This window comes from Perkinsus marinus, assembly GCF_000006405.1.
Source record: "Perkinsus marinus ATCC 50983 genomic scaffold scf_1104296928836, whole genome shotgun sequence".
Taxonomy (NCBI): Eukaryota; Perkinsozoa; order Perkinsida; family Perkinsidae; genus Perkinsus; species Perkinsus marinus.
In genome coordinates, this window is record NW_003216689.1 from 291,197 (window position 1) to 309,476 (window position 18,280).

Here is an 18,280-nt window from a genome sequence, read left to right on the forward strand (position 1 = left end):
AAATACTGCCTGATTACAGCATATAACACTTCCCGCTCAATCGAGTAGCTCCAGCCTCGTGCTCAGCTCGAGTGAATTGGCTAAATTAAAGCAAATGGTGATTTAATTGGTTACTAGGCCTGTATTGTGGCTCATGAGTGTTATAAGGTAATCCACTGGCTCCTCTAGTAAAGGCGTCTTATTCGCCCGCGTGTCGCGAAACGAGCGATACTATCGCTGCGATAGGATGACCAGAGCACGAATGAGTGTACCCCCAGGGGCCTCACGCGGATGCGTGGGGCACGAGGACGCGTGAACCTCAGCTATGTTATAGCTGATAGCTATGACCATCACATTCCACGCCTCCGAGCAACGACTCGCCTACACATCCTGGAACACCAATGCACACCTTCATGAACGTGCCGGTCCTATTGGTCTGTCTTATTGCCGCCTGGGCTGATGCCACGGACAACACGAGGTGGGTCCGTGGGGAAGAAGAATGACTTGCATTGTGTAGTAAATAGGATTCCTTTCAGACCAGAGGTCTTCAGACCATTTCTGAGAGCGAAATACAATGACAAGATTAACTTAACTTCAGGTCAGTCGTATAGACTCTGTCATCAGCGGTCGAATCATGTAATTGATAATCACATGTGGTAGCCACCATTTCAGAGGGTGGGCAGTATGAGAAGCCAAAAGGTAAATGCGCCTTTGATTCTAATCATCAAGTGGTTAATTGCACCTGTGACACCAGCAACGGTTTGGTGGACGATGTAAGCTTAAATGACCTCTTGCACTCAGAGATCCGTCGCATTGTTGTATTATTCTCAATTTTCCGTATCTTTTTTAGAAAACTCACCCTGGGGAGATCTACGCAGCCGTGTGTGGTGACGATTGTCAAGATACCTCCCACTGCCCGAAGCCTCCTACTGGAATGGCGCAATGCGGAATTTTGAGAGTATGCACTATCAAATGCCACAGTGATAAGGTAAACTGATTACACTTTAGCACTGGCTTATGGAGGGCGTCTCTTCAGGACTGTCCTGCAGGAGCGTTTTGTGCGAAGATATCGTTCCCGTATTGCACTTTCCGCAACACCTAGTTCAATATTTCCGCTCACGACTCGGCGTTAGTCACGCACAATCATGGATTGTCGCTCGTGTACAGTGCCCTGTGGCTCTAGTGTGCGAGCGCTTTTATTCTACCTTTTACGGCTCTGACTCTCGGGTCGAGTTACGGCCTCCAAGAGGCTTCTTCTTTCACCATTCGATAGTTCAAATACAAGTGGGCTTCCTTACTCCACTGCCCAAGTTGGCCTTTTATTGAGACCCCACTGGTAATGAGTTCAGTCTGAGACTGTTTGACCCCAACAACGACAAGGTTATCACAGTAAAGGGCCAGTGACATGGACGTGCGTTAGTTTAAGATGCACTAGGTTTAGGCGCGGCTTCAGTGGTTACTTGAGTACAGCCAAGTACGCATAATGCATCCCCGGACTCGTCTATGAAATTGTATCTGTTGGTTTGATATGTTAAAGCATATCGACACTTCAGTCTCCTCTCATGCCCTGGAATCCAGGGCCGGCGTAGGGCCCGTATGAACATCAATGATGTCATATCACGGATGGGTAACAGATTATGGATGTGAGTGTGACATACAAGGCTGCTTCGACGCTGTGATTGATGACGAAAATGACAAATTAGGTTCTACCGGGATTTGAACCCAGATCGCCAGATTCAGAGTCTGGAGTGCTAACCGTTACACCATAGAACCTCTATAATTCCAATGTTTTGCGTCGGTGTCCCCCATGCGACATTGCAATTTGCTCCGCTCCGCCATTAATCTATGTGCATGCGTGCATAGCGTAAAATCGATCAGCGCTGCGCCGGCGATACCCGGGAGACTCAGACTCATCATTCTTGAGATGAACTGAAATGTATTGAAGCGTTCAGTATCCCATCGTGCCCTATGGTAAAGTCATAGGAAGACACGTCCGTATGTCGACGCGATATCAGCTGTTCCCCATCGTCGCCCGTTGTTCCCGCCTGTGGGTCCCACGTTGAAGATAGGGGAGTCAACTTAATGAAGTTGAGCCGAATCAGCATACTCAATGATGGATCTTATTGGGTCAATGCTTGTCGCTCGGTAGAAGGAATTATATCGGAATTAAACGGTATCTCTATCGCTTTACCGGATTGGTACCACCTGTCTTTCGATACATCTCAACTGAGAGCAAATATTGAGTCTTGACATCGTGATATTTCCGTTGTCCCCAGATGAGGAGTAATATGACGTATTCCACGAAAAATTCTTCGGTTTAGAATCTATGGTGATTTGAATATTGTCTTCATTCTCTCTCACATTACACAAGCAATAAGGAATATTCGAGATTAATGTTAAACGCATGAATGAGTAGTGAGATAGATGAACTACCGAACCCAACAGGAAGAACATGAGAGTGTGGAAGGCTAATTAATCGTGTTCATTCACGATGACGACGGTATTGATTCAATTTGGCTATCAGCAACTCCTCTTCTTTCAACAACGAAGGCAAATCCGATATCGCCTACAATAAAATCATCGATATCCACACGAATCTCTTCAAAGCCTCACCTTTAGCACTCTATAATGGACATCTCTCATTCCCAACACGCAATCGTTCAAAGTCTGGGATGTTTCTCCGCATCGAGGGCAGCCTACAAGCATACAACTCACTGAGGGCAACATGCCTCTCCCCACCACTCCCCCTGAGAAGATTGTTCTCCTTTTGAAGAGCCGCTATGGTCTTTTCTCGCTCTCGCAGCTGATGATAGGTCATCATTGGTGGGGTACCAACTGGCCTGCTTACCATCCCATGCAGCCTTTCGATTTCTAGCGGCATAACACCCAAATTTCCGGTGCTCCCCGAGCGTTTGAGGAGAGGAGGAGGAGGCCTTGGAGGGGACCGATGGCGGAATCTGATCGCCGCAGATAATGTCCTCCAACCAGAAGGCGAGAACTCACCCTCTGTTCAACTTCGGAGGCACTGATTTTGACGGCACAGGGCTTGGTAGCAGCTCAAAAATACTCCCCTCTGAGGGCTGTTCGATATCTCGAGACGTGCCTGGCGAGGCCTGGCAGCTCCTCAGAGTCTTTAGGAACGCTTTGGTACATCTCCTAGAGCGAAGGAGCAAGCGAGAGGGTGATGGTGTGCGATGCTGCTCAGTCGAATGGGAAACTCTATCCTGGACTTCCATCAACATCTGCTTCACCGAATCTAACACACCTCCATCTAAGATACTCTCAATGCACAAGGTGTTGTTATTGACCCTTGAAAGATTCCACTGCCGCATCGTCCTCAGCCGTTCGAGCTCGGTATTTGTTAAGGAGATGTTGGAAATGCTGAAGCTTAGTGCGATGCCTTGTAAAGGCACCAATGTCGGGAGGCGGTACCACACCCTGATCATATCAGTAGCAACACTGTCCTCCAAAGAGAATCCTCACTTCTACTAATTCACCATCAACAGGCGCCGTCAGGATGCGGTGTTGGAACTAATGGAGTGAATGATGAAGACATCAGGCATAGCCAGAAAATCTACTTTTAGCCGCTCCATCGCTTCCCGACAAGTATTGGTATCAAATGAGCGCGAGAGGTTAGCAGTAGGCCAGAGCTCGCATGACGCAGTAGTAGTAGGGAGGACACCTCGTCTGGGAGGTGTGAAGGCCTCTGGGCAGCAGTGATGTATATAACGAGGAGAGGAAGTAGCAGAAGACATTGTACGGGGTAATAGACGGTATACAGCAACTGAGGAGGGCTTGGAGATTATTTCATTAACAATACCACACCAATCGCTACTCTCAAAAACAAAGTGTACTGTAGACTTATATGGTATCGTCGCCAACCACAAGGATGTCCTCTAGAAAAATGAAGTCTTCCATAAGGAGGAAAGTCGCCGAACAGCTGTTGTAGTAGGAAGCGATAACAACCTGGGATGATCGACTACAACGTAGCGGTGATAATGGTGTAGTACAGCATGACCATCGACACCGATGAGGGGGGGGGGACGCCGACCTAATTGATCCTCCGCAAGCCACAGCTATAAGTAACCGTAGAAACTCGATAAATGAGCAACGACCACGCATCACTACTCCTTAGCATATTCATCATCATTATCATCAACCTTATCGTCAATCGATATCAATCATGCATTTGATGGTACTGTGACCATCACGACCGACTCCTTTACGACAGTCCTCGAAGGCTTGGAGAATGTCAGTATTGGTAAACGCATATCTACACAAGAACCCATGCTAGTCCTACTGCTATGAACACCCTCTCTAATTTCAACAACACCAGTGGACAACACATATATACATCCACTCTACTTCTTACACCTATAACGAGCTCTACCCTAACACTATTAACATCTTGCAAACCATCGTATACGTAACTCAGGTGAAGCCATGATATGCCAATCAGTGAGTGGTAATGTACTCGTCCCACAGGAGTGCGGAGAAAATGCACGTGGCAACAATATGAGAATTTCGAGGAATCAATATTGATTTTCCTACAGTTGCAGTTCTAATGTAGAATTTCCATAATGTGGTGAGGACATATCTGAACTCAGGCGAGGAAGCCAAACATATATTCCAACACCGTTAATCACCTGTGTGTTATCAAAGGCTTTACATCAACCTTCTTGCTACTGATCAACTCGATACAGGTTGGGTATGTGTTGCGGTATCTACCGACCTCATCTCACACCACCTCAAGCCGCCGTCTATCCCTACCTGAAAACTCCCTTTATATCTACCTCCCTGATGGAGGCATTGAGAATAGGTAACACCATATCCCCTTTTCCCATTCCCACCAAACACACCACACCCCCCGACTTGGTCACCCTTATGGCCGTTTGTACGGCCATCTGAGCACCACTGCAATCAATGGCGCAGTCGGCAGAGGACCCGAGGAGGTCTCTGAGGGGAGACAGGGAGTCCTGTTGAATTCAGGTGCCACCAAGACTACATGAGCTCTTGAGAAGCATCCTCTGCTGTTTCCAACTGATTAGTGTTGAGTACTTCTACTTCTGGACACAACCCTTTCACCTTCTGCAGTCTGGCACCATCGACATCACATACCACAACCATGGACGCACCCATACCGTGGGCGACCATTGCTGTCATCGTACCTTATGAAATCGATGCTACAAAATCGCATTTGAACGTATTTTTTGAATTCGGTGGCAAAATGAATTCGATTTGAAAAAATCGTTTTAAATCCGATGACACCTTTCAAATACGTTTGAACTGATCAACGACAGTTCTCCTCCCACCAGGAGATGACGCAGAGGAGAACAATACATGATGCCAAAATATCAACATAACGAGGCTTCCTATTACCAACAGGGCCAGCACCAAAGACCACCACCTTATACCCGTCCTTGACCTCAGCCTTGCTCTCACAAGCATACACTGCCACTGATAACGGCTCACACATCGCTCCCTACCAGTGTGGGGGGAAATATGCACATGCTCAACTACATGTGTTGGTGAATGAAAATGAAAATTTTGGGAGGAAATTTCGGAAAATTCTCAGCCATTCATGTACGCTTCTATTCGAATTCGTATGCAAACTTCTATACTTAGCGAAGAAACTCCCGAGCTCAGCTCAGGAGAGCGAACATATATTCCTACTCCCCTCACTACTACACCTACCTCCTCGAGAGACATGCCCTCAGGCAACTTGAAACAGAACCTAGCTGGATGGACGACGAAATTACTAAGACAGCCGTCAACTGGTGGCGTAGCGAAGAACCTGACTTCATCATCATCAACATCAACAGAGTGACATCAACAGTACCCCTACTTAACATGAGGACAGAGATTGTACTTCCCACTACTGCATAGACTACAGCTCCCACATGGCACGCCTGGCTCCATCGCCACTTTGTCACCAATCTGAGGAGCATAATACTGTTCAGTTACGAAACCAGTGTTAAAATATATGTTCGCTTCCCTCAGCTGAGCTTAAGAATCCATTTAAGGAAGCTCACACATTGACTCAGTTAGGAGTGTACAGCTAATGCGACTTTTCCAAAATTTCTTCAGAAATGTAATATTGTCACCAACACACATAGTTGACATTTTAGGTGTCAAGCTACTCCATCAACAGACGCATGCCAGTGGTCTCCTCTACCACAACGCACCTTAACGTTGTTCACACCTTCACCTACAGCCTCGACTACCCCCGCCGCTTCATGTCCAATCACCATAGGCGACTTCACAACCTAGTAACAAACAGAGCTGATTCATATAGCAAATCTTGCAGCTCACGAAATCGCCAATTCGGCCGTTCTTGAGATAGTGAACATCGGAGCCGCAAATCCCACACGCTTTCACACGAATAAGACATTCACCCGCTGGGAGAGCCGACGTGATCGGCCTCGCTTCAAAGGACATATCATCCACTCTGCGAAGCACCATCGCCTTGTTTTCGGACGGAGTTACCATTTATAAAAATGAATGATTAAAAGCTCTCTCCAACACTAACAACAACTACAGACCATCTCGCTGCTTCCTAACCGTAATATCACTCGATTCTCCCACGCACCCTAAACTTCCTAGCACACACGTTATCACCGCTAGATAAGACCACCAGATGGGAGACAGTTATTGTGTGATAACTACTACAACTCAAACAACAACGCGGAGTGATAGATAACACAGCATTCAGGCACGACAAAGGTAAGCTACGGCCACCACCGCCAACCGCGCTAATCTCGATCAAGACTTCCCCGACGACAAACTCGATAGCTGCTGCTATAACAGCAGTAAATCCCATCATAATATGAAAAGATGAGAACAATGATTTTCAAAGAATGAACGTATAAACATCATCATCAGGGCGCAGCTGCCAACGAAGCAAACTACGACCCTAACGAGTCGAACTATTCATATTCGCTTACCACAACCGTACCAAACTCGGTGGTGGGAGGGTGAGTAATAGATTTACTATTACCACCCAACAACAAATCTTGATGAACTATCGTTCACCCGATGACTAACAACAACTACTCCATATTAAACCTAGTGCTATAAGGCGCTTGGTGAGGACCACACTGCTGCTGCACGAACAGGCCACCAGCATCATCATCCCCCGTCCCGTCATGCAGTTCCAATAGCTCTCGCAGTAAAGACATCTTAGTCGGTGACAACAAGAGCTCATCTGAGTTCTCAGGAACAGGCCCTCCAACCGCGCACAGTTGTTGAGCATTTTCCAGCGATGCTGGAGCCGCTGGGGCTTCGGGAATCAGCAACGACTCCGATAACGACGAGCCGCTGCTCTTCTCTCTGTTGGTTGGACTATTCTCCAGTTCCTCTGTCACCAGCTGAACCAACTGTGAGAGTACCTACGCCCGACCGTGTGAGAGACGCAAGTCGGCAGATATCCCCACATCATTTAAAGCAGCCATTTCGCTATTCTCAATGCTTTCATCATCTACTGCTTCGTTCGGCTCGTGGTCATAACTCGTGGACTGCCCTTGGTGAAACCAAGGACTGGCTACCTTCGACTGGCCACCCTCTACCACTCCAGAGGAGTACTCCAAGCCGTTATCAACGGCAGCAGGAGTCATGACCGAAATCATACTGTTGTTGCTGCTAGCATGAGCTGGCGAGGACTGAGATGGGACCATATTCATTTATCAACAACCCACTACTATCATCCTCACTCGATAGTCAAAAGCATCATCCAAGGGCGGCAGGATTTGTAACCCACTCGGTGATTTCGGTCGATGTTGGTACGGCTCCGGTGAGGGTAACCGACGCGACCGTGACCATGCTGATACCACCTAAACAAGGGAGCATTTCTTCCCACTACTACACCAACTAACCTCATTTGTAAGAGGCTCAGCCGGGATAACCAAAGCCCTCGATGGTTTGATGAGCAGCTGTGGACTAGTCTCTTCTGCGCCCTTCGCATTCAGCCATGGTGTCGAACCACAGGTCCGAACCAACTGACAAACCGGAGCTATAACAACATTTGCTATGCATCGTATATAGTGTACTGTTCTATATAGTGTATGACATGTAGTAGGTATTAATAGAAATAAAGTATATTTCGATAAGCTATCGATTACATTCGTAATATGAGGGATAAAATATGGGATTATGCCGTAGTAATACTCTACTGAAGAAGAGATCTGTGTATTCATAGAATGAGTATGACCAGTGGTCATATTGTGGTATCGCTATAGTGGTCATTGACCCCAATAGCGATTGAACCATAATATATTGCTATCGTATAGTCATAATATACATCAAGGCATTGTTCATCATGAGAGGCTCTCTTTGCATTCCACTGCTTCGACCATTACGGTACCTCAACTGTATCTTGCAGCTCCGGTCGAGCCATAAGGTCAGACAATCTGCTCTCCCCAAATTTAGTTTCCGAGAGCTGCCGATGACAATACTGCGAGATCATGTTTTTTATTCGGCCTGGCAAAGACCGCAAGTTCGACCCCCGGCGAGTACATTTCTCCCTACACATGCTGATCGATCCCGAGTTCTCAATCTGAAAGATGACCTTCAGACAGAACTTCAGTTCTTCAAGGTTCCCTATAAAGGGACCTCCATCTCGTTGATATCTGCCAAAGCACTGATGCTGTAGTCATGGAAGTCAACACCCTTAGATGACCTTGCGATGAGACGATCACCATCACACCAGCAATGTTAGTACTATTGTTGACTCATAAAATTTATCTCCCATATACGTAGTACTAATATATACTATACTTGCATTAACTTCATCAAACCCCAGTAAGATCACTATCCTAATTTCTGGAGCATCGAAATCCTCACTAGGAAGGCGTATACACAACTAATGGACTCCGCATGGTAAGGCGATACGAGCCCGATGCACTACTTGATCACGTAATAAAAACCATGCAGAAGCGGCAAGTTGATTCATCCAAAAGACAATACTACTACAGTTTGGAGTCTTCGGACGGTTTCCGTTGTTGACTACGTATGACCTTCTGTGCTGCCTGGGGTGGCCGTATAGACTTATCCTCATCGAACATGAGTAAGTTGTATCTGTAGTAGGGGTGATAAGGCCATCATAACATTGCAGAGTGCACTACTTGCTCATTGCGAGCTGTACAACGTTGATGAGATGGCCCATGGTCAAGCCGTTGAAGAACGGAAGCTTCCGAGCCTCCAACGCATGGGCGCAAGAATATCTCCCCTTAGGGAATATATACCTAAAACACACCGTAGAGGCATACGGCTCAGTCATAATGGCATCCTACAGATCTCTGCGGCCGTTCTGCAAGGCTTCATCGAGATATAGTCTAAACGCATCCCACATGGCTTTATCATAGATATCACCAGCGTGTGGGCTTACGAAATAGAAGCTTCCTGAGAACAAGGAGGGGTTAGGGAAAACGTGAGGCCCCTTCCTCCTACCATCAAACGCTGGAGAGACAACAGGCGTCTCGCGGAAGAGAACGCAACAGTTTTGGCCGCTCTTCGTTATTCGAGCAAAGACAACCTGAAGGAGGAGACTCTATAGCTCAAGATGGATAGAGGATTGCCAACCTCCAATGCCACGGCATCTGGTGGAGCATGATCTACTATAAGTGGGAAAGGGTTGGCTTCTCGATAGGTATGTGTGACTTGCGGATCAGCAATGACTGCATATCTAGAACATGTACACCATGCAACAATCAGGAGATATCGTAACTAGAAGGGTTCAAGGCCGGAGGGTATAGGAACGCCGATCCCACGACGTTCAGCTTACTTCGCCGCTTGGGAAGGTGCCGCATAATACTGTATCATCCTGGTCAAGCTCTTCTCCAAGGAAGGGGAGCTGACCCATGTATTCTTCCTGTTACTACTGAAGCCAGTGAGATGATGAGAGCCCGCGTTGCTCAGAACTATTTCCGCCACCCGATGCTTGATATTATGCAACTGAGAAAAATGTAAGGAGTGACTGATTGGGACTGTCTTCAGTCGAACTACATCAGGGAATATTCGCTGTTTATATAGATCATGTACTAGCTTGTCACAGAACCTAGCGAGGTCGTCACTGCCAGCCGGAGGAACGCCATATTTCATCAATGCTGTACGTTCATGCGAGCCTGCCAAGGAACAAGTCACCATAGAGCATCGAGTACTATGCATTTCATGTCCCTGCCTATAATAAATATGTATAAACTATGGGGGTGTAGTAAAGTGAAAAGGAGGAGGAGGCCGACTCGGACAAGGGCAGAAGCTGGGATATAATGACCACCAATAAGTGATCGTATCGAGGTTATCCGCTAAACATGCCAGGAAGCTAACAAAGCGTGGCATTCCCGCCCCAACATGTGGCATACCCGCCCCAACATGTGGCATACCCGCCCCAACACGTGGCATACCCGCCCCAACATGTGGCATACCCGCCCCAACACGTGGCATACCCGCCCCAACATGTGGCATACCCGCCCCAACATGATCTCTACCTATATTCCCACTATGCTGGAAATGGATGACCATAGAAAACTTGCGAATTAGAAAATGGCCCTCATATCCCCGAGCCACGACTACGATCTCACCTCTACTGTTGTTGTTGTTATTGCTGCTGTTGTTGCCTCGTGATGACGATCCTCTATAGTGGTGGCTTGGTGATGATGGTGTATAATATCCTGTGTAATGAGGCGATGAGCCTGATACAAGGAGGAAGAGAGGAGGATAGAATCTCTATGGTACTCTTATTCTTACTCTGTGTCGATAATGATGCCATATAACGCTATGTTTCGAAGTGTACCAGAACTGTAGTGGCAGAGCTGACCACTGAAAGCCCAACTAAAGCACAGTTGCGATGAACATCTATCCACCCGTACCCCATATCGTTGACAACGAAACACTATAGCAGTAATGGTAATAGTAGGTAGATAATGCAGATGAGACCGCACAATAGCGGTCGAACTAGTAGTGATAATCAGCCTATAACGTCGTCGCTCCTCTTCCAAAATACACTTAAGGGACCTTCAATAATATCATCGCCGCCGCCATTACTCGAAACCTGAGCCGAAGAGTCTCGATGAGGAGGAAGATGCTCGTCAATGGACGTACCTTCACTGATCACTTAGGCGTAGTTGACGTGAATCCTTCGGCCATTCATATCGCCACCGTCGTAGAGCTCAACTGCCTGCCTGGCACCACTGGGGTCTGCAAAAAGCACCAAAACTAATATCATCATAACTCGCAGTTCATATACGCGTTAATAGCAAGTTAAAGTGGAGGAAGACCATAAGATAGTGGGTTCAATTCCCACGTATGTCCTGGCCGTGCCCAATAGGGATCTCTTCCATGGTCGCACCAGGAATCAGATGATGATATTATTTAAAAATTTGATTGGCAAAAGCCGTAAGCATTCTTCAAGATGTGAAGACTAATGACACGCCTCGATAATTTAACAGCCACTTCGTTCTTAATTCTATGCTGCCGTCATAATAATAGCATCGACTAAATGTCGTTGGCAATCCTCTCAGGGGCCTAGTGAGGGGAGGGGCGCTTGTCTAATACATAACCATAATTGGCCGATTGCCTTATCCACACAATGCTTTTATCCAATGACAACAACGACGATGACGATGATAAGCAGCAAGTCCACAAGTACAAGTCGCAGCGAATAGCCGTGAAGAAAAACCGACAAGAGCTCCATCCTTCTCCACCACCTTGGTACCAGAGAAAGTTAGATTGGCGCTAGCGCCCTTTGGTCCAGATGAGTCAACTTCACAATGGACGACGGTCCCCACACTCGAAAAGGCTTGCTTGATCTCGCGCCAAGTGAGGTCGTAAGGGATGTTGGTCACCACCACTCTTCTTCTGCCACCGACTCCGCCACCTCTGGACTGTTGCTGAGGAGTTACGGCGTTATTGTTGTTCTGCTGCTGCTGTTGCTGCTGTCTATAACCAGTATCATTTCTAGCATAGTAAGAGCCGTTCTTGTTGTTGGTGTTCTTGTTGTTGTTGTCATTGTAGTCGTTACCACGATTATCATGTTGATTCCAAGACTGATTGTTGCCCCCTCTGTTATCACTCCAGTTACCGCCCCAAGAGCCACCCCAACTCTTGTTGTTGTTGTTCGAGGTACTCCCATAATAGCTGCCCTGACTATTGCGATACCCCGAACCGCCACCACCACTCTGCTGTTGCTGCCAGGTACTCTTCCCACCACTTCCATACGAAGACTGTTGTTGTTGTCCTTGCCATTGACCACGATTGTAGTTACCCGAAGACCTGTTGTAGGGCTGAGCGGCGACCTTCATAGTAGCACCACGTCCTTTGCGAATAGGTCCAGAAGTCTTCTTGCCAGCACCAGCAGGAGCACCACCAGTAGTAGTAGGAGTCCGAGCGGAACGCTTGGGCCTGAGATGGAATTGGCACGCATGCACACAAAGATTCGATAGCTCTGATACTCGAATAGATTCCATCAAGCCACCCCCTACAACCTACGACCACACCAGCAATACAACCAGCCAAAAGCTCACAATAATGAACAGTCGTTGCGATAGAAGATCGCCATACGGCACCATTTAGCACGCATGTACAAGACTCCACAACTCTCAAGGAGCCCCTTCAACTACTACGAGGTTCTCAACGTTGAGTGAGCTCCTATATAACACTCCCTCGGTGATTCCGGTGGATCCTCAGATTTTATAAATTCACAAGCGGGAATGAGTAGTCGTACGAAGAGCGTTCATTCCCTCCAAGGAGTTTAAAATTGCGGCGACCTCAAGCGAGCCTGAAGGAGACCCCGCCCTCTACTTTTCAGCAGCCACGATGTCGTCCAGCGACATAGTCAGCTTCTTCTCAACGTCAATGGTCATGGTCGTCCAAGGAGCAATGGAATTGGGTCGCAGTTGGAGAGACGTAATACGACGAGACGAAACAAAAGCGCGCGCCATTATAATCGATTTGGTACACGCGTCCTGAAACAACGTAGTGACTCGAGAAAACATTGGATCGATTGATCCCATGGTGCGTCGAAAGTATTCGTGTATTAAAGCGTCGCCTATTCGGAAGGACTATATGGATGAGCACTCCATACCACCAACATTATAGGGGCTACAGCGTGATGGTGATTTACTCGCTATTTTGCGACCGTGGAGCGGCTTAGCGCAATTTCGTACTCACCATAATTTCGAAAACTCGATCTCTGTTTAGGAAAGTGACTTCGAACTCGATCCCGATTGAGACTATACCGATAGACTAGAATATATAAGTCGTGTAGTTGAGCAAAGTCTTCATTTCGAATGCCCGCCGCTTCCGCCGACTTGTCCGTCCCCACTGTTCCTGTTACTGTCATTTCGGGTTTCCTGGGCTCGGGCAAGACGACGCTTATCCAGAACTTACTCAAGAGTGGTAGGAAGATAGCAGTAGTGCAGAACGAGATGGGCTATGAGTCCATGGGAATCGAATCCCCTGTATTGACTGATAGCGAGGGCAACGTCATCGGGGACGTCCTTTTAGAACTCCCTGGTGGTTGCCTTTGCTGCACTATTCGGGACGATTTAGTGACAGGTCTGGAAGCGATGCTAAAAAAGAGAAACTTCGACCAAATTGTCATTGAGACATCCGGTGTGGCCGACCCGGTGAAAATGATAGAAATACTGTGGCTGGATTCAGAGTTAGAAACTCCGTTGCGTTTAGACTCCACCGTCACCGTTGTCGACTCGAAAAACATCGTCAGTGTGTTGCATGGGGAGGGGCGGACCTTGGCTGAGGGCGGCTCTTCTAGGGAGGCAATACGACAGATTTGTTGTGCGGACTTGGTTTTGTTGAATAAGTGTGATATTTGTGATGAAGAGGAGATAGGAGTTGCGAAAGGAGTGGTATCAGCGACAAACCCCGACGCGGCTATCGAGTTGACCGAGTACAGCCGCCATGGTGATCTAGAAAGGATCACCACGATGGTCTTGGACAGGCAAGCGTATAGCGGCAACACGACAGCGCGGTCATTCGAGTTGAATGCCGCGGACCTTCCCCCGGCCGATACGCACGTCCACGTCGATCACGTAGTTCTGTATTGCAATAACGAGCCGGAGAAAGCCTCATTGGAGCGGTGGCTCGGGACTGTTCTGTGGGGGAGGGAAGAAGGCAACGAGGTGATGGAGGGGAAAACTTCAACAACAACATTAACGGAATGCTCGGTTGCATTTGATAGCAGACTAGCTCCATAGTTGGAATATATGTTCGCTTTTCTCAGCTGAGCTCCCTAAAGAAATTCACATATGAAGTTTGGTAGACGTGTGTATAGAAACCAACAAGAATTTCTCGAGATTTCCTCGAAATTCACATATTATGACCAACACGTGTGTATTGCCTAGAAGCGTCGTCAACTTCAGGTATACCGTTTGAAGGGTTTGGTAAAGACGTCTGACGCTGGCTGGTGTGCCTTGCAAGGCGTCGGGGAGATCTTTGAGGTTGTCGAAGTGTCCATACCAGTAGACCCCGACACCGCTTCTAAGGTGATCTATTCCTATTAGTATTAATAACATTACTGTCATCAGATCCTCTTTGTTGGCACCGGCCCTCTAGACCGTGACGCTTTGCAACGAGGCCTCGACAGTTGTGTTGACGATGAGTAGTGTTTCATAGATGTAGTCTATAGACTCCTTGTGTTGGCCTCAGTAGTGATAGTATGCGCATCGTGTTGGAATATATATATCCGCTTCCCTCAGCTGAGCTCAGGAGTTTACATACGAACTCGGGTAGAAGTGTACAGAAACCAATGAGAATTTCTCAAAATTTCCTCAGAATTTTCACCTTGTCAGTAACAATGTGATCTTGCATGATTAAACGAATTTCCCAGTGAGAGATAGCTCAAAACGGAATGATCTTGGCGAGCGCTTTTTCATTGGTGTCTTTCGCTTCTGAATTCGATGAAGTCTGCAAGTTCCAGACAATATCACATTTTATTCGGAGTCTCCTGAAGTTGACCATGTACATATATTCTCTCACTGTCGATGGGAAACAGTTTTGATCATCCTATCTCCCCACTTCCCAACCAATCTATGCGTCACGGAGATCTACTTACTGATAAACGCAAGTGATGAACTCTCTAATTTCGACTGTCATTAGTCGATAATAATACTAAAATGAATCATTGAATTCGTTTTCCACTATACATCATTTCTCGGCATTATCAAGCAAGCTGCCGAAAGTACCACCGTCGGCCTTCTCCTCCTCCTCATATCTAACATTAACAACCCGGCATATACCCAGGTTTAGTTCAATTTCGAGAAATGGCGCTACATACAGTCTGACAACAGTGACAAAAAGGTTCCTAATGTGATGACGTTTACATGGGAAACTGATTGAAGACTGTGTTCCTAACCATACGTGGAAATTTCAAAATGAATTCCCCCTCCCGGGAACATTATAGACTTCTGGATGACCACAACGCCTTACCCGTCCCTCCTCAGCCTCTTCTGTGAAGACGGAGTCCCCCCAAAACAGCTTCGTGTCCTCTTTCCCAACGGGGGTGGCGCTGAAATCGACCATAAAGATTCTCGCGCCTCCCCCCGCACAGCGAAGATTTCTCACTTTCTGTCCCATCCTGGCCACTGGTGTCCGAATCGGAGTCACTCTGCTTCACACGAATCCGATCAATCGGTCGTGGCGTAACCTCGCCGTTTTCCTCCAGCGTTGCTGCATTTGTTATAGAGTTCACTACAGCAGTGGCTCATGGTGGTGTCCAGCGCGAGTGGTAGCCTACTTCATCATCAGTATCAGTCTGGTCTTCTCCTCCTCTACATATGTCTGCTGATCTGTAGAGGCTATCCCCACTGGCAAGCCGTGTGGTGGTGACGACACTGGCCGGAGGAGGCTCGCTATCTGATCACATGCCCTACACATTCGTCCGACAATGACTCAACTGCTATAATAGCATTCTTTATTCATACCACACCACGAGCACTTCCTCACTTGGCCGTCTCCTGTCCATCATGTTCCCGTGACACATCGAATAGATGTTGGATAGCATTCTGGAGAGCTCCCACCGACGAGCTACTCGTCACCAAGGCCGCCTAAAAACGTTTCATTCTAAGACTCCTCTGAGTGCTATACCACGCTGATCGACCAGGACTATACAACCCAAGACCCGAACGAATCGGATCGAAGCCCTGCACCAAAAATGGAGTCATTTTGTCGATGCAACAATAACTCCATTGAGACGAGTAGTTATTCAACAACTCCTACCTGAAGTCCATCAACCCTCTCCTTCAACTCAGTCGAGTATTCCATCAATTTCCTATTAGCCTCCACCGTAGTGTCATAACTCCTCTTGACATCCCTCAACCGTCGAGTAACGTCCCTCGCCCGTGCAGCCGCCTCGTAGGCCTCAGCACGCAGACTCTCCATCTCCTGACGGCAATCTCATCGATTCAAAATACATTTCCGCTCCCCCTCAGCTCAGCTCAGGAGTATATATACGAATTTGTGAAAAAATTTCCTCGGCATTTTCGTATTGTCGCCGACATATGTAGTTGATTTTGTGCACATTTTTCCACAACAGAAGATTGCCCATCACTTCGTTTCTCATCCCAGCCTCCCGTTGCGAATCCTGCCAAGCACGCTCCTTCGACTCAGCTGCCGCTTCCAACTGCTTCCCTCTAATAGTGAGTTCAGCGATCTGGTTTTGCAAACTAAAATGCATTTCTTGACGTACCGCGACCCGACTTGCATACTCAGCATTTTCCGCCTGAAATCGATCCTTCCCTTTCCGTGCCTCCTCCAGCTGCTCCGTCAGAGCCCTCAGCCTCTCCTCGTTCACTCTCACCCTAATTTCCTATACAAAACACACCGGCCTGGCCAACAGGTCAACACGATGAGTAAATTACCAATTCTGTGGCGCGTGACTCTTCCTTCCGGCGAGCCTCCTCCACAGAGGCCAGCTGAGCCCTGAGCTGCTCCTCTCGATGGGCCGCTGCCATCGCCGCTGCTGAGGAGGTCTGTCGAGTAGTAGTGTGTCGCCTTGAAATTTGAGGGCAGCCTCACCTTGCCCTCCCTTCTACGAGCTCCCGTCGGAGGCTCCCGCGCTCTTTTGCCATTAACAGGAAAATTTCTAAGGGAAAAACAGCGGATAATTTCCATCGTAAATTTCCGTCACTTCTCACCGCAGCCGCGGCACCGACCCCAACGCCTCTCGAGTGGTAATCGCTTCAGAATGGACCGCCGACCTGGGGCTCCCAACAGGGGCATCAGTGCTGCTCCCTTCACTGTTGGCATTCTTAATATTCTCCTACCACACAACCCTCAAAAGACCAACACCAGATGTCTCCTTACCTTCTCCTGCCACCGTCCCATGCTGTCCAGCATGACCATTCGCAACTTATAACTAGCCGCATAGCAATGCTCACCTACAACGCAGAGCACCATACACGAGGCTCTATGGGACGACCCACTGTAAGGCCGCCGTCACCTTGCGATGTTATCTTCGGCTTGCCTAGACTGATAACATCCCCGACCTGGGCGTACCGGATCTTCCCTTTACCCACTTTCTCACCGTTGATAAGGGTACCATTCGTCGACTTGTCCTCAACCTACGACCCGTAGAGGAATAGGAAACCACACATAGTCGTATACACTCACACTGATAACAATGCCGTCCCCTTGCCGCTCCTGAGTGGACAGTATAGATAACCCAACTGTGCAATGCTGACCCGACACTATAGTGTCTAACAGCACTTCAGCTATCACCATAGCCAGAGGACCCGATGGGCTTACCGTTAACAACAATATCGCATTCAGCCTTCCGTCCGATGGTCTTCTTCTCCCCATTGTGGACCACCCAAGACTTCTCCCCGACCAAGTCTGGGGTTGGCTCGAGCAGCAACGCCTGCTGCTGCTGGGAAAGTGCTGTATCAACCATTACAAGTAACTACCAGGGCGAAACCCTTCCTAAACTGATCGCTTCTTCGGAGGGAAAATGATCCTATCAGTTTGGGAATATATGTTTGCTTTCCTCAACCGAGCTCGTAAGTTTCCTCGCCATATTACGAAAATCCACATGAATTCGGGTAGAAGTGGTATACAAAAATCAATGATAATTCCTCAAAGTTTCCATATTCCTAACAACACATGTAGTTGACCACGTGCATATATCCCTTCCCCCCACACTAGGTCCTATACTTATCGATTTCTGATGCTCCTACATGTTATACCTAGTCTGACTAAGCTTCTGCCGTCGAACTTGAAACTCATAACAACACCAACGACAACACCCAATAGAGAACTCAAGCCCTCATCACGACTGCTAACAATAACGCATATC

The 18,280-nt window shown here is 47.7% G+C and overlaps 8 protein-coding genes and 1 non-coding gene across 9 annotated transcripts; 2 read left to right on the top strand and 7 right to left on the bottom strand.

Annotated features, from left to right (window-relative positions):
- Positions 1–380: 380 nt before the first annotated feature.
- On the top strand, positions 381–1,081 carry Pmar_PMAR006817 (hypothetical protein; the record flags this gene model as incomplete). The annotated part of the gene is made up of 5 exons (XM_002788082.1): positions 381–457; positions 516–577; positions 640–752; positions 830–967; positions 1,016–1,081. 5 exons carry the CDS (start codon positions 381–383, stop codon positions 1,079–1,081), a joined length of 456 nt encoding a protein of 151 aa, XP_002788128.1.
- A 599-nt stretch (positions 1,082–1,680) lies between these two features.
- Positions 1,681–1,752, bottom strand: Pmar_PMAR006818. Its single transcript has one exon. It is a non-coding gene; the product is annotated as a tRNA-Gln (tRNA).
- Positions 1,753–3,557: 1,805 nt separating this feature from the next.
- Positions 3,558–3,734, bottom strand: Pmar_PMAR006819 (hypothetical protein; the record flags this gene model as incomplete). The annotated part of the gene is made up of 1 exon (XM_002788083.1): positions 3,558–3,734. A coding segment is annotated over one exon (177 nt), but the record flags the coding sequence as incomplete, so codon positions are not given.
- A 412-nt stretch (positions 3,735–4,146) lies between these two features.
- Pmar_PMAR006820 (Sorbitol dehydrogenase, putative) lies at positions 4,147–6,468 on the bottom strand (the record flags this gene model as incomplete). The annotated part of the gene is made up of 9 exons (XM_002788084.1): positions 4,147–4,252; positions 4,626–4,703; positions 4,750–4,935; positions 4,985–5,147; positions 5,359–5,461; positions 5,674–5,773; positions 5,825–5,916; positions 6,165–6,245; positions 6,292–6,468. 9 exons carry the CDS (start codon positions 6,466–6,468, stop codon positions 4,147–4,149), a joined length of 1,086 nt encoding a protein of 361 aa, XP_002788130.1.
- Positions 6,469–8,574: 2,106 nt separating this feature from the next.
- On the bottom strand, positions 8,575–10,437 carry Pmar_PMAR006821 (hypothetical protein; the record flags this gene model as incomplete). The annotated part of the gene is made up of 9 exons (XM_002788085.1): positions 8,575–8,653; positions 8,947–9,051; positions 9,099–9,218; positions 9,267–9,375; positions 9,424–9,508; positions 9,556–9,658; positions 9,758–9,927; positions 9,979–10,097; positions 10,335–10,437. The coding sequence occupies 9 exons, from the start codon at positions 10,435–10,437 to the stop codon at positions 8,575–8,577; spliced, it is 993 nt and encodes a 330-aa protein (XP_002788131.1).
- A 649-nt stretch (positions 10,438–11,086) lies between these two features.
- Positions 11,087–12,833, bottom strand: Pmar_PMAR006822 (RNA-binding protein FUS, putative; the record flags this gene model as incomplete). Its single annotated transcript, XM_002788086.1, has 3 exons — positions 11,087–11,169; positions 11,687–12,372; positions 12,772–12,833. 3 exons carry the CDS (start codon positions 12,831–12,833, stop codon positions 11,087–11,089), a joined length of 831 nt encoding a protein of 276 aa, XP_002788132.1.
- Positions 12,834–13,235: 402 nt separating this feature from the next.
- On the top strand, positions 13,236–14,594 carry Pmar_PMAR006823 (cobalamin synthesis protein, putative; the record flags this gene model as incomplete). Its single annotated transcript, XM_002788087.1, has 3 exons — positions 13,236–14,111; positions 14,352–14,474; positions 14,517–14,594. The coding sequence occupies exons 1-3, from the start codon at positions 13,260–13,262 to the stop codon at positions 14,592–14,594; spliced, it is 1,053 nt and encodes a 350-aa protein (XP_002788133.1). The 5' UTR covers positions 13,236–13,259.
- Positions 14,595–15,135: 541 nt separating this feature from the next.
- On the bottom strand, positions 15,136–15,510 carry Pmar_PMAR006824 (hypothetical protein; the record flags this gene model as incomplete). The annotated part of the gene is made up of 2 exons (XM_002788088.1): positions 15,136–15,195; positions 15,418–15,510. The coding sequence occupies 2 exons, from the start codon at positions 15,508–15,510 to the stop codon at positions 15,136–15,138; spliced, it is 153 nt and encodes a 50-aa protein (XP_002788134.1).
- Positions 15,511–15,929: 419 nt separating this feature from the next.
- On the bottom strand, positions 15,930–17,878 carry Pmar_PMAR006825 (hypothetical protein; the record flags this gene model as incomplete). Its single annotated transcript, XM_002788089.1, has 11 exons — positions 15,930–16,034; positions 16,207–16,371; positions 16,538–16,652; positions 16,695–16,795; positions 16,848–16,958; positions 17,005–17,071; positions 17,124–17,248; positions 17,293–17,366; positions 17,429–17,549; positions 17,599–17,684; positions 17,734–17,878. The coding sequence occupies 11 exons, from the start codon at positions 17,876–17,878 to the stop codon at positions 15,930–15,932; spliced, it is 1,215 nt and encodes a 404-aa protein (XP_002788135.1).
- Positions 17,879–18,280: the final 402 nt, after the last annotated feature.